The sequence below is a fragment of the Humulus lupulus genome, chromosome 2 (assembly GCF_963169125.1).
Source record: "Humulus lupulus chromosome 2, drHumLupu1.1, whole genome shotgun sequence".
In the NCBI taxonomy this organism is placed as follows: domain Eukaryota; kingdom Viridiplantae; phylum Streptophyta; class Magnoliopsida; order Rosales; family Cannabaceae; genus Humulus; species Humulus lupulus.
The window spans coordinates 288,038,920-288,054,894 of record NC_084794.1 but is presented as its reverse complement, the minus strand read 5'-3'; the positions used below and the strand labels follow the sequence as shown (position 1 = coordinate 288,054,894).

Here is a 15,975-nt window from a genome sequence, read left to right as displayed (position 1 = left end):
TCTCAGCTTCAAGCCTCCTCATTTTCTCGCGTTCTTCATTCATCTGGGCAGTAAGAGCAGCGAGTTGGGCAGACAGATCGGGTGTCTAAGTCACGTCTGACATGTCTCTCAAGTGAACTCCTTGATATCTTTGTTGATCGTCTAATTGCTAGGGCCCCACGATGAGCACCAAATTGTAGATGTGATTTCCTACAATTGATTAGACGGGCACCAGCAACCTGTCAAGAACAAAGAGAGAGACGAGAGTTTAATTGGGAGCACCGGTGGGGTGTCAGCCAAAGGGAATCTGACACTCAAGTTAGTCGGGTTGTAATGAAAGCTAATAAAAAATAATAAAACTATGATGCAAATATTGAAATAGTGATGGATGGATGAGTAGTGGAATGGTCAGAGTGACGGTGACGGCGGGACTAAACGACTGGGTTAAGTCCGGTCAGATCAGATGGACTGATTCGACTTGCTTGACTGGATCGATGAGAGAGATGGCATAATCTTTGCTTCAATAAGAAAGTAAAAGAGAGTCAAGTGATTATCAGATGTTTCGTTCTCAACCCCTGAGGGTCTTATTTATTGTTCATCTTTTCATTTCTTTCTCCTCCTCTCTATCTGCCCGTCTGACCCGTTCTTAGTGGTTCTTCTCCGATATTTATGGGAAAAAGAGTGTGCACTTTGACTGCTTCAATGTCCCTGGCTGACTGAATGCATCCGGATGGGTACCAGCTGGCCTGTTGGATGGTTTATCCAATATGTGTGAGCCCATTTGCATTGGTTTGGGCCTTGTTAGCTTTTTTGGGCCTAGCAAATTAGTCTGGCTGACTAGTTGGGCTTTAATTTGTAGATAAATTTTGTCCACTACAAACACAAAGTCTACAAAATAATGTGTCAAAACACATAGTCCAAACAAATTATGGGAAAATCACAAGGTCAAAAAATATATATAATCCCAATTATAAATTGATTGATAAACTAATTAGTATAAGGGTAAATACTCATTTGGTACCTTGTGTTTTATCGAAATACAAACTCGGTACCATCTGTTTTTTATAATTATCAATTGATACCCTCTGTTTGCAAAAAGTACATAATTTGGTACCCTTCGTGCGTTTATATTTTTAATATTCTCATATTACCCCTTATTTTAGTAATTTATCAGATTTTCAATTGTTTTATTATTCTTAAATGATTTAAATATATTTTCAAAATTCATAAAATAAAATAAATGTTAAATTAACTTTAATATAATTTTAATAAACAAATTTAAAATAATTAAAAACAAACAAAAATTGGAATTAAAATATTAAAAAACTAATTAAAATCTTATTAATTAACTTTAAATAAACATAAATTTTAATTTAATTAATAAAAAAACTCATATTTCACCCAATCTCACCCTCACCTTCTCAGTTCCCCACCCTTCCAATCTCACTCACATTTTTTTTCAAAGCTGGATTGATTTGTTAATTAAATTATAATTTGAGTTTATTTAAAGTTAATTAATAAGATTTTAATTAGTTTTTTAATTCTATTTTTTAATTAATTAAATTTATTTTAAAAATAATTTTGTTTATTAAAATTATTTTAAAGTTTTAATTAAATATTTATTTTATTTTATGAATTCTGAAAATATATTTAAATCATTTAAAAATAATAAAACAATTGAAAATCAAATAAATCATTAAATGAGGGGTATTCTGGGAATATTAAAAATTTAAACGGACAGAGGGTACCAAACTATGTAGTTTTTGCAAACAGATGGTATCGATTGATAATTATCGTAAACAGAGGGTATCAAGTTTGTATTTCGATAAAACACATGGTACCAGATAAGTATTTAAGGGTTCTCCGGTTCACCTCCTAAAAAGGGGCACACCAGTGCACTCCCTTGGTGTTTTTGACTCAGGAAGTATTTTTGGCAAAAAAAAATTATGACATTGTATATTGTAGTTATTTAGAGCATACTGCAAATTTTCAGAAAATTCTGAATAATTTACAATGCCGAAAATAAGGTTCAAACATGTTATTTTCCACACGCATAAAAAAAGCAGTCGACGTATGCAATAAACTATTTGAACATTGTTTTCGGTATTGTAAATTCTTCAAAATTTTCTAAAAATTTGCAGGATGATCTAAATAACTACAATACACATGACCATAAAAAAAATCACCGAAAATACTTCTTGAGTCAAAAACACCAAGGCAAGGGGTTGCACCAAAGAAGTCCCCATATTTACCCTTAGTTTAACAATGTTAGTAAGTTTTCTTAAAATATGTGATAATCTCATGCCTTGTGTCTTATTAATACGAATTTGGTTTTTTCTTTTTTTAATAAAAACTTAGTTAAGATTTTTACAATAATTTTCATTTTTTTTCTTTTCATCCGTGTCTTGCTTAAACATAAACTTTGGAACATGGTAAAAAGCAAATCCAAATAAAAAGGAAACAGTAAACACGTTTCTTTTCTTAGGAAAAACTTGAGTAAAAAGAAATCGTCAATACTGTATAATTAACATTACATTTACATCTAAATAATTTCGATGTCTACCTATTAAGGTGTGACAATGGAAGAAAGAAGTGGAGCAACAGTTAACAAAAACCAAAATTGATGCAGCCACTGCTTGTTCAAATTGGAGCCACATTTTTTCAACAAAAATTACAATCATTTACATAAATATTGGAGCACAAACCATTCCACCATCTTCACTGACTGAAGTAGAAAAGATTAAACCAAACTTGGAGATGCGCAACGGGTTTACGGGTTGTTCTTTAACAAACAGTAATACTCTCCAATGAAAGAGTGGAAGTGCCAAAATTCCTATGTTTGCCATCAGCAATGTTAGTGAGATTTAATCCTTGGTTAGGAAGCTGATTGATGAGAAGGGTCTCAAGTTGGCATGCCAGACTCTTTCCCGGGACTGTGAAATAAAGAAAACGTGCCTTTTGCATTCCATCCTTTGAACGGTGGGTACGGATTCGTCCCTCTAAATCATCTGTCTATGGTTATGACAACGATGAACACGAAAATTTGTTTTTCAAATTAGCATAACAGTATATAAGACAATGCTAGAAAGTGAAATTACAATTGAGGTAAGTTTGGTAAAATAATTGGATTGGTTATTGCAAGTAAAGCTTCAAGTGTTTCTCTGAACTATCATAGTTAGTAGCAAAACAAAAGAATAGCCAGTTTGGAACGGTACCTGTCCCACATATAGTTTCTTATCAGGTCGGAGCATCACATAGACACAAGAAGCACCTACAGCAGATGGAGGTGGTTGCTCCCTAGCACCAACTGGAACGCAATGGATCTCACTAAGTTCGGATGTTTTTTCTTTCTTGTAGAGCTCCACCAGCATTTTTTGACATATCATGGTTACTTTTGTCTCAACTTCCTTCTGTAAGACTTCCATTTGATTTATTGATCTGCTCCTTTCAGAATCTTGTCTTTCAGAGTTACTTGATTGAGAATGAGGTCTGTCAGAACCATTTAAACTTTCATAAGAACACAAGTGTTGTATTTCAATGTCATTTCTCCCAGGAATCCCTTCTTTTGCATAAACTGAATTATAAAGCTCTTCAGCTCTTTGAATTATTGTTTCAGAAATTCCCTCTCTCTTAGCTGTCTCAAACGCAAGGCTTTCTCTACATATCCCGTCTAGCAATTTCCAAGTGGGTTTGGTTTGGCCATCAACATTTACAGATCCCATTGCCTTGAATACAGTGTTATTTGCATTGAGCGGCAAACTAAATATCCCATGCAAATGAGTGGATACAATTCCAAGGCAACCTATTTTATCAAGAGTTTCAACAATGCTCCCGGCAATACAAGTCCCCTTTGCTGTTTCTGTTCCTCTGCAAATTTCATCTATAAGCACGAGGCTTCTTTTACTGGTAGAAGCAATAATAGATCGAATCTCTGACATTTCCACCTGTCATATAGAAATTGAGGTAATGAATGTAGTGGTTAGTTATTATAGCAAAAGCAATTGGTGTTTAAGGTACGCTAAACAAGCTGAGAACTACAAGCTATTGTGCCTACTAGTGAATAATCAAATGTGAAACAAATTGAAAAGAGGAAATTCTTCATATACTGGAGAATAAAAGTGTAACTATGTCTGATCACCCCACTAACTATTGTTCTTGCCCCCAAAATAAATAAAAGAGCATTTGTGGATTAAATTGATAGTTTGGAACTAAATTGTCAATTCACTTCCAAAGAACAAAGTCTGCAAAGCTTCTAGTTTTTCAAGCCCAACAAAATGTAATATCAGTGGACATTTTATAATTTGTTTGTACATATTTAGACCCATAAAACTCATCATAACATTTGAGTCTTGGTAACTAACTAAAATAATAATCTTTAATTTTATTATTATAAGAAACGAGGTAACTAATACAATCAAATTTGAAAATGTTTCTTATATATTATGCTTCCATAAAAGAACATCGTATGTCAATGTCACTGAAAAGTAGCATGTCATGATACCTGAAATGAACTCTTTCCATCAGCGGGACTATCATAAGATTTCATGTGAAGCATGATTGAATCAAAATGAGGAATTAAAGCTGACTCTGCAGGTACCATGAATCCACATGATCCAAGTAATGCAGCAGCACAAATTGATCGAAGTAAACTTGATTTACCCCCGCCATTTGGTCCAGTCAAAAGAAATAGTGACTGCATATCAACAGTATTATTTACAGCACTACCTTCTGCTACCTCAAACCAGTATGGTGATAGACCTACGAGTTTCATCCCATCTGTTCCACTGAAAGGTTTTACATCCTGCATTCAATGCCTTAATATACATTAGATGTTAAAACAGTTGAATAACACAGTTATGATAATATTAGATAATACATCATACAAATAAAGATACTAATAAAACAGATGGAAACAATGAGGAAACACTAAGATGCTTCAGCTAAAGGTAATCAGGGATCACGTCAAAATGCCATAAAGATATTATTGGATTATTGGATTTCAATGTTCCTTCTGTTTTACTTAATAGAAACAGAAATCAGCTTGTTTAACTTACTGATTCGGCTGAATGTTCCAACTTAGTTTCAATATCCCCCATGACTAAATTCTTATCCAAAATTAACATTCATAGCTGACTATTACTATTGCATGATATAGAAAAGCCTACAGAAGAATCTCCCCTTAAAAATTATTTTAGACAGTTTTCAGAAGGAAACATTTACTTCACACCAGGCATGGAAAATAGTTCAGCAATTCAGCAGATAGAGCTGTAGGAATGTACTATTTTTTTTTCTGTTCTTTTTTTCCCTAAAAAAAATCAAAACTACTTGTAATATTAATTAGAGTAAGAATACAAGAAGGGAGCAGGTGCGTACTACCTTAGATCTAGAGGACTCGATAAGCGTTGGAAAAATCCACTGCCTTCTTCTGCCTTCACTGCAAGATATCAATAATGCAACATTTAAGTAGTCTGGAAGATAATTATTGAAGTAGCATTGTTTCTGATAATAGTCAAGTACTGAATATTTTACAACAGAAAGATGGCAAACTACAAAATTCATATGCTAAAAAAAAAAAGCATCTAAGATATAATTTAAATACAATTAGCAAACATTTCTTATTATCGGTGACTAAAAGTGACTAACATTTCTTAATTGACTGAAATGACAGAATCTTAGTGTATTATTTTAACTTTTGTAGATGGTGGTATTTAACAATTATTTTGTCAATTTAGAATTAAGATTTCTATATTCATTGAATTTTTGGTATTGTAATTGAAGCCAATTTGACTATATTTAATATAACTCCCCCTCTAAGGACTATCCAAAAACAAAAAAGACAAACCCACCATTAAACACTGCGTATTGTAAACACATGAACCAATGATTGGACATGACAATAAAAGACTACACTAAACCTATTCTCCCATGTAATTGAATAACATTGGAGAGCTTATTAAGTTATGTGCAACTAACCTCACATGCGAAAACAATGCCTTTGCTATAACTAGAAGCATCGAAGAAAACACTAGAATATTGGTTTTCGCTTGCAATTCAGAAGAAAGTGTCCTTAACAATTCCAAGACCCTTGCTTTAGCCTTTGCACCTGCTTCATGGTACCTAAAGGAGAAATAATAATTATGACATTATTATATGTTTGAAAAACATTTAGAGAAACCTGAATAAGGCACACAAAAAACACCTTGTTAAAGCATCCTCCACCCTTATTGTAGTAAACCACTCTTCTCCAACCTTTCTGCCTTTGGAATCTAAAGCTGGTTTAAGACTTTTAATTTGTTCCTCTCCAGTGGTACCGGCCCATATCGCAGGTGAAAACCGTTTGCCCTTAAACCAAACAGCCTCATGCTCCCTAGCATATAATATTTCCCCCTTTGGGCCACCAAGCGGGGCTGTGGTAGCCTTTATTCTTGTAATGATGGGCATGAAAGCTTCAGTAACCTGCAGAAAAATTGAGCACACGGATTAAGGAAAGTAAAAACATGTCCTTAAGACAACAAACAACAGTGTTGCAATGTTTACTGCAAATAAACATTTTTTTAGACTAAAAACAACTGGAAAATGCATATTTCATATAGCCATATACACTTGCAACTCCAAAATGCCTGCAAAAATATCTTTGGTAAAGAAAAATGATTTGTTCCAACCAAAAAGTTCACCTGAAAAAAAAAAACCACTGTCCAGGGACTTTCATGAAGTTTCAAAGCAACTAATTTCGAAAATCAGATAAATTACGGGATGTTAATACCCTATATAATTTTTTATATATAAACGTAACTCATTATTAGGATTAGTTATATGATATAACTCTCTTTGATGCTTTCCTTATTTTTAGGCTTATCTTTTTTGTATGTTTTCCTTCTCATATTCAGGGATAACATCATATTCAGGGATAACACTAGGTCGATAAATAAAGGTGTAATCCTCTTGGAGATAAAACAATAAAGTCAAATCTTTCCAGTGGCCTTCCTATTTCTTTTACAACTAATAACTGAGAGAGAAAAATCTTCGGGATTTCGCTTGGGAACTAGGAGCCAAACACCAAAATAAATAATTAAATAGCAGATTGTTCTAGTTACAGTTATAGTTCTACATGCAAACAAAAGGTACCGCTCCCACTTGTGGTTTCTCCCATGGTAATAAATTGACACTATAATCCCCAAAACTTGACATGTAAACCGATTTCATGATTCATAAAACAAGAAAAGTGGATGAATAATGGAGAAGAAAGAAGCACAAGATACTTATATAATTGCTTAACAAAGATGCATGATTATTGTTTAAAAAAACAAACCAATTTAAAGTACATTGCACATAGTAAATCATTGAGATAAAGCAACTGTAACAGGTGAAATTAAACTCTAAAGACTCACAGCTAGAATTAAAGCCTCAGTCGCCCTTTCCACTTCCGCAAATTCCTCCTCTATATGGATCCTTTTGACACGACATTTCCATGAGGACTCCATGTCCTCAAAGAAATCATTAGGAACAACAGAAGAGTAGCCTTTATTCTGATCAATTTCGCCATCTAAAGTGATCATTTCACCAATCTTATCTGAAGCCCATTTACAATTATCAATCTGGAAAAAAGAAAAGAAAAATTACAATTTCATGACATGCATGAAAACTGAACCAGGAAGTAAAGTTACAGAGCTAAATATATTCGAAGCACAATCTTTTTCAACAAGTACGGATCCATTTAAACTATGTCGAAAAGTTAGGCAGCTGATACTAATTACAAAATCTATAATATATTACGATGTGCTGCATTCATGCTTTCTTCCTTTGTCAACAAGTATTGAGCAGAACTTAATAAACCCACTCACTAATGTTTCAAAGTCAATTTTCAATCCAGTGGCCACCCATGTAGGATCCATCAATAACTTCAAGATTTCATTGAGCTCTGAATTATTGTGCATGTGCAATACTTCATCAACTACGTTTTTAATCCTACAAAACTCAATATGATTGGCCTCCCTTAATTCAAGTAGCTTCACAAGCTGCTCAACAAACAAAAACTTATAATTAGATGCCAAAAAATAGAAATACAGAATGTTGTAATATAAGCTATTATTTTTACTTTCTAAGAAACTAATTTACAAGTATACCTTTGCAGGTGAAACACAAGTGAACTCAGGAATTGAGCAAGTCACAGTGCTCATAAGTTTGCAAGTTTCTGCTCAAGTAAATTATATATAATTAGAAAAACATTAAAATTTGAAAATAGGATGACATTCCAATGAAAAATCATGAAGTAAAAAAGCATAAAAATCATCACCGTGAGATGTATTACATGTCAACCTACCACAAGAATAATGCCAACATTTAAAAGCAATAGTGACTCATGTCTTAAATCTAAGCCTTGAAAAGCTCATTACCCTGATTTACCTGGCGCATAATAACATTAAATAATAAAACTAAACAATTGGATTCTTTAACTACAAATATGATTAACCTGAAAACTATAGTGATTCCATAGACCACTAGTTACTACTTTAGCCATAAAGGTTAAAAGTTTTTTAATTTGCCTTATCATCAATCTTTTGTATTTCAGTGTATAAGAAAGATAGAAAGAGATCTCACGTTGAGACATCAATATGCCACACTGCCATTTAGATTGTGACATGTGAAACAAAACTAGAGAAATATCTTGCTTCACATTAACAAGCAAAAAAAAATAGTAGATTTTGTGATTCACAATTAAATAAAAAGGTCTAATGAGTTTAGGCAAATAAAATGCATATGAAATTGTAACCAAAGAATGAATCAATTTAAAATAGAGTTACCACTCACCTTGAATAGTGAATGCAATGTCATATGCAGGAGGATTGAGAAGAAGATCTCTAACATAACTGAAAACAATAAAAGAATAACAAATAAGGAACCAAAACATTGTGGTGATCAGCAGCAAAAGGAGGTGGGAAGAAAAATAAAAATAAAAAACAGATACAACTTGAGATTGAGAGCTTTTGGAAAAAACTTAACATACTATTTGAACTATAGTGCCACCTTTTTAACAAAACCATTCTTGAAGAGAGGTAAATAAATAATGAATACTCACGTCCGAGATAGACCTGTACAATTTGATGGAAGTAACACCTTCAACAAACAAGGTATTCCCTCAGTTGGAATGGCACCTGAGAGCATGAAACCAATTAGGATTGATTGACACATTCTTTTATCAGGATTCTTAAATGTGTATGCATGGTACTTAATGAAACAAAACAAACCAATCTGGGTTGCTGTTCCGAGGGTCAAAGGCCGGGGCCTATTTTCTGAAGAGATGGTGACATTCCTAAATGTAACTTCATCATCAAGACCATAAAGCTCCTTCACCTAAAAGTTCATGGAATAACCATAACATGTTTATTTTATTCCAAAAACATAAAATAACACTGAAAGTTACCATAAACAACAATTTGCCACAAATATAAACCTTAGACAAGAGGTCAGTCATAGGATTGCCATCAAACCATTCAAAATGTCTAGCAACACATTCTCCCCATAGTAGGCCTCCCTCACCAAATTCTCCCCAACGACAAGTGCCTGCAAAGGAGCAAGAGAGGGAAAAAAAAGCATGAACACCAACTACATGTTAATAAGCCAACAGTAAAAGTAACAAAAATTATAGTAATAATTACAGATGAACAAACAATTATTTTTTTAAAATTAGGCTCCGCGCCTAACCCTACAATATATGGGGACAAAAAATTACAACAATTTCCATGTAGGTGCAAGGAGGGACTCGAACCTCAGACATTACTGGAGGAAACCAAATGCTTGATCATTTGAGCTACCCCTCTTGGCTATGCACAAACAAAATTTACGTAATCCTTTAACACTACATGTTAGATTAGATGTTAGGTCTCCATGGCTTTTATTGTTTTAATTTAGTCCTTAAATATTTAATATTTCTGTTTTTTCCCTTTTTCTCAAGTGTGACTATGGCTTGATCTAATTGTTTGCCAATAATGTCACATCACCAACACTCTAGTCTCTAGTTGAAAATATCGACCGGATAATTTGCAATTCAGCCAAATAACAAACTGTAAATTGGAGGGGCATCAACATATTGAAGCTAGATATTTAAAATACATTGAGACTAATGCCCTAAAGCCCATGCATTATCACAAGCACTGTAGATAATCACCCTTGTGAAGGCAAGCTTTTATCAGAGCACGAAATTATATCCTCGTCAAGCTTGAGTGAGTAACCCAATTACTAGGCCATTTAGCAAGTACATATGTAGACAACTAATCAACTAGTGTCAATAAAACAAACATAAACAAAGAGAAGCTTGATTTTCAATTCCAGTAATTTTGAAAAGACTTCATTTCATCGCAGTACATTATGCAACATTCCATATAATTCTCAGAAAAGATGCATGTTTGACAATTAATTAAGAAGTTTAAACAAACCTGATGAATTGTGCCTCAATGATGTGTGCAGAAATAAATGATGGCACTGACTTGTACGAAGCTTGGTAACCAAGGCCTCTTCAGTCAAACCATCTTCAGATGAATACGTTTTCATAGTCTCTAGTACTAAATTTATGCAATATCCTCTGGCAGAGCGAGATATACCTAAAATGACAGTATAATTTATTATCTAATCAGCCAGAACCCATTTTAGTTGATGTTAAATGATTTTATTGCCTTTGACGACATGACAAGAACAAACAGAAGCAACATATGCGACAAAGAAAGCACTTTGACTTCTTAAGAACAATGGGAGACAAGGGCCCTCATAAATGGTTATATACAATCAAAGGCAATAAATCAACATAAAACAAATTGAAAATTATTAGTTTAAACATGATATCTTTCGAAACAAATGCTCTTTGTAATTATGTGTTTAAGTCATACCAACAACAGGCATTGGTTCCGGAAAGTCAAGATCATGATCAAGACCAACTAATCCAAAGACATAGGGACTACCAGGATGCGCATGCCTGCATGCTCAAGGAAACAAGTCAGAAGCAAGACTTGCATGTCTGCCATTTGAAAATTGCATGATGTATATCAAGCATTATGAACAACAAATGTCAGCTGTAAATTTTGACCAGCAGATTGAAAAATTAAAAATTAATATGTGCACCTTTAGTTTACAAACTTAAGTAATCAGGACTGTAAAAAAGTATGGCTGCATGAGATTATGAAAATATCTATGCAACCAAGAAAGCCACAATAAAACAGTATGCAAAAAGCGAATTGGGTTAGTGATATGGGAAATCTTTGAAGAAATCTTGACATAGAAGGTTTCTAGATCCAAGATGTATGCACGTACACAGAACACTGTTCTCTAAAATTTTGAGATGCAAAAATTTTAAAAATGTGACTACCTGTTTACTATGACACGTGTTCATGTAAAAAGGAATATTCGATAGACTCACACCTAACCAGCTTCCAGGTTTAGTAATCTTTTTATTCTGATTAATCAACTTTACTACTAAATCACTTTTACAACAACATTGATAAGTTCAAATAATGTAAAGCATAAATCTGCAGAGTATTGAGTATTAACCATGCAATTATACTTTTAAAAAAATGAAAATACCCAGATATGAAACGATTTTTCCGAGAACGAGCATTTGCCGAACCCTGAACTTCTTCCACTATGCACTACAATGACCAAAGCAAAAGAACTCAACAAATTATTCGTTTCAAAGAAGTAGCTATGCATGCATGGCAGAAGGATAACCAAAATCTGTAATAGATGTAGAACACCATAAAATCAACGATCATAGAATCCATATTGTATACTTAGTTAAGTACTAACATCCCCCAAAACATGCTAATGCTTGACGAGTATGGTGTTGACATGCAATATTTATATAGAAAAGAAAAAAAAACACTTAAACTTTTGAAAGTAAATTTTACTGAGGCTTATTTCTTAAAACCCTTTGCAAAATATTCTTTTTGCCTGGATGATTATATTGTTGAGCATGGTTGAGCTTAATTGAGAAAGACTACTTGGCAAGAATTTTAAAGTCTTATTACTACAAGTCACATTCAAAAAGGTCTATTTTGCGAAGAATAAAAAGACACCCTTGGACCTACGAATGACAACAAGAGCAACAACATATACCACATAAACTTAATGCGTGCTTATATTAAGAACGCCAATAACTGCATAACATGCTACCATACCACTGAAAACCCATTACGTGTCAGGTCATCCAATGTTTGTCGCAGATTCTGCAAATACAATGCATTGAAGGAAATAGAGATAAGGAACAATGAAATAGAGGCAAGGAATTCCCTATCAGAAACTTAACATGTATAAAATACTTATTTTGGGTTAAGTGGTTAAACTTGGTAGTTAATAAAAAAAAAACTGCAAAGATTAAAAACAATCTTGATGTACCAAACTATTGAAGAAGTCTTCCCAACTAATCATTTGAACAAGGACTATAAAGAATAAGCAGTTGCTAAGCAATCCCTTAAGCATCACAAAATTGGTAAGCATGAATTTTTTTTATATATAAGAAACAAAACTTGTATTAATTAAATAGGGAAAGTACAAGCAAGGGAACTATGAGCCCCAAAACAAATTACAAAACTGAACCCCAACCCCTAATCAAATTAAAAGCGAATAACATTTAAAATCCTTCACCCACAACACCACCCTATATTTAACTTTATCCCACACATATCAGAATCTTGTTTCCTATCTTTAAAAGTTCAGTTGATTCTCTCCAGTCAAACCGTCTAACCAACATCCATAGAGGCTGAATGCCACCACTAATGTCATCTCTTGTTTTCCACAGCAAAACATATCTAAGCTACAGGATGCACATCCATTCTAAATTTGAGAAAACCTACCTTACTAAATATGCAACCACAATGCTCCAGCTTGAGGGAGAGTGTTAGAATATATTAGCTGTATATTAGTGGTAGAAATTAGAGTTAATTGTATTTAGTTAGTTTCCTATTTAGTCTCTCTAATTTTGTATATAAATACATACTATTCTATTGAATAAAAATACAATTCATTCACCATATTTTACAGAAAGATACATTAAGATATTACCATTTTTCCTAAATATATAATATACTGCAAATGTTAAGATCAAATGGTAACAAACCCTTAAGGATAAACCTATCTAACCACAATAAAACAAACACAAGATGCATATAAAATAATTTCAATTACCACAACAGGGCAACCAGCTCTTGGAATACTGTCTGAACGAACACCTCCAAAAGGATTTAAACCAGCATATTCAACCAAGATACAAGCATCAATCCCGAGGGCTTCATAGAACTCACCAACCTATTAAAAATATAATTATGCACTCATCACTGAATGACAAAAGATAGACATTCACAAATCACACAGATTTGCAGTGAGGCGAGACAAATTAAAAACTTCCACCAACAATATGGCTAAAAATAAATTAATTACATACTCTGCAGAGCAAAACCTCACGTGGAAACTTTGACTTGAACTTCAAGATCTCCCAATTGAGTGATCCTTCTTTCAAACTATGATGAATACATTTCTTATTAGTGATTCATAAACAAGGAAATTATCTCTATGATGTTTTAAGAAACAGGGGAGTTTAATATTTACAGTCACACAGAAAAACATCTTAATAAATCTAGTTCTTTCAGAAAAATAAGAAAGGAAACAATGAAAACTAAGTATAGAAATTCAACAGGGACTGCAATATGAGGATAACAGAAAATATACAATAATTTTTTCCTAAATCAGATGCAACACCTATAAGAGCAAGCGCTTAACCAACTTCAAATGTATTTCAGTATATATTTCTTACGAAACAACTGTCAATAAAGTGACAGTGAAACCATGAAGATTGCTAACCTAAACTCCCATACAGTTTGACTTGACCAATGGTCAATGTACTTTATTGAGTTAAGACAATACCTAAACAAAATAGACAATCACATTAAAAACCTTTATTAATTTCTTTTTTAGTTAAGAAACAATGAAATTTTATCAAACTAAGTTACAAAGAAAAGTTTAGGGAATAGAAGACTTCCAATACCACATAAAGAATGAAAAATACAAGATATCTTTTCCAAACTAATATATAATATAAAATCAATGAAAGTGGAAATTTATATTGTTCATAGTGGTAGCAAACCAAAATTTAAGCATCCTAAACTGTCTTTAAAAACTTTCGTGTTTACTTAGTAGCCAAAAAATGGCAGGATTCCCAGACATCAACATGAAATAAAATTATTATTTAGATAGACTAAGAACTCACCTCCCATTTTTCAAGCTAACATCCAAGCCTAGCAAATTGGAATACTCAAGCCTTTTAACTAGCTGGACAGTTGAAGGCTTTCTGCAGTCTTGCATCCTCTGCGATTGAAGAATGCCCATTCGAAGATCTAACATTTAGCTCTCTAGAAATTCAATGCACAGCAGATGTAAAGATAGCATACCTCCTTCCACCAAAGTATATTAGAAAGCTCCTTTTCACTCAGAACATTGGCCTTTGGACTAGGTGTCTTCACAGATCTTGCACCTCGCCTCATAACCTTCTGATCTTTAAAACAAGAAATCCTCCCAAAGGCTCTTCTTTTGTGTTCGTACCAAACCCAAGTCCCCATGTTAGAAGATAAATTATAATTTAGCAACAATGAATGTGCAAAGCTTAAAAGTAGTGCAAGTGCAACCGAAGGGTATTACAATTTTTTTTATTAATGAATTCAATCTAGATATACTAATGAACCTGTTATTCTGTATCACTGGTAACTAAGGCACCCCTCTAATCTTATCAAAAGGAGAATATTATTGTTTTTTCTACAGAGGGAAATAAATCTCTTTAAAAAGGGCTAATGGACTCGGTCAATGCAATTTATGTTCGTATAACATTAAGCACAACAAACAGTTAACTTAAGTTCCATCGTTTCTGCAGTCCAATATCCAAACCAAAATTTAATCGTATATTTGTGTCACCCAATCCAGTGAATTATGGGTTTTGCTGATACATTCGATAATTCTGGTGGAAAATTTAGCTTGATATGAAAATATCATTTGCTTCAAATGAGAGAATTTTTTATTAAAAAATAATCATATTCAAAACTCAATGACCCAAAAAAATCCTGAAACTCCATATAAGCAAACAAAAACTCAAAACACAAACAATATTAACCTTTAACACAATTCTTACTACAACTTCTAGTCTATAATAGACATTTTACATCAAAACAAACAGAAGAAAGGTGGCATAAGCATAACAGCGAAAATGTAGACAGAAACCACAGTCAGCTTCACAAAAACAAAGCAAAGAGAGATAGAGAGAGATTACAGGTCGACTGGAGAGGGAGTAAAGGAACCGCATCGAGAAGGAGGCGGACGAAGAAGAAGAGCAAGAGAGCGCCAACGAGGCGAAGAAACGACGACGTTTCGCGTGGCCAGCCAGTACATGTTGATGAAGCGATATTCACATGTACTAGCTGGAAATGGTTGGGGGCAGAGGTTGGTTTCTCTAGGGTTTATGGATTTCTTCTACTGAGCTCTGCCAGTGCCACCTCTCTTCTCTGTAGTGAACTTCCCGCCAGAAAAGAAGAGAAGAGTCGCTCCAAGGAAAAGACGAATTTAGTAGAGTGGCTCGGCTCCTCACTCGTGTACTTGTACGAACACGATAAGAGACCATATATTGTCCTGTTTTTTGTTTTTCCTTTTTGCTAAATTAAAAAAGGATTTTATTATTAGATTCACACCACACCCACATTACCACTAACCCCCCACGTTTGATCACATAACTCACATTATAACACATGACCACTAACTCCTCACGTTGGATTACATAACTGACATTATAACACTACACCCACATTATAACATTTTTTCAATATACTAGTTGTGGAGCACACTCTCTCAAAATTTAACCTTCTAAAGCACATTTTTTTTCAACACATCGGTTTGGTATAGGATTATGTTGGAAAATTATGTGTGCAAGGCTAATTCTTTAGTCATTTTGTGGCACGGGTTTGAGTGAGTTCC

At 33.6% G+C, this 15,975-nt stretch overlaps 1 protein-coding gene across 2 annotated transcripts; it reads right to left on the bottom strand.

Moving 5' to 3' along the window:
- Nucleotides 1–2,476: 2,476 nt before the first annotated feature.
- On the bottom strand, nt 2,477–15,604 carry LOC133819682 (DNA mismatch repair protein MSH1, mitochondrial). 2 transcript variants are annotated; one of them, XM_062252984.1, is made up of 22 exons: nt 15,278–15,604; nt 14,409–14,544; nt 14,228–14,325; nt 13,406–13,481; nt 13,150–13,269; nt 12,144–12,191; nt 11,551–11,615; nt 10,860–10,945; nt 10,413–10,577; nt 9,431–9,540; nt 9,225–9,330; nt 9,056–9,131; nt 8,788–8,846; nt 8,103–8,170; nt 7,821–7,994; nt 7,368–7,574; nt 6,179–6,435; nt 5,953–6,096; nt 5,356–5,413; nt 4,481–4,780; nt 3,195–3,923; nt 2,477–2,991 (listed from the first exon to the last, which is right to left on the bottom strand). In XM_062252984.1, the coding sequence occupies exons 1-22, from the start codon at nt 15,394–15,396 to the stop codon at nt 2,764–2,766; spliced, it is 3,429 nt and encodes a 1,142-aa protein (XP_062108968.1). In that variant the 5' UTR covers nt 15,397–15,604; the 3' UTR covers nt 2,477–2,763. The 2 variants fall into 2 exon arrangements, with proteins under 2 accessions (XP_062108968.1, XP_062108969.1); XM_062252985.1 differs by having other exon boundaries at nt 14,409–14,541.
- Between the last annotated feature and the right edge of the window lie 371 nt (nt 15,605–15,975).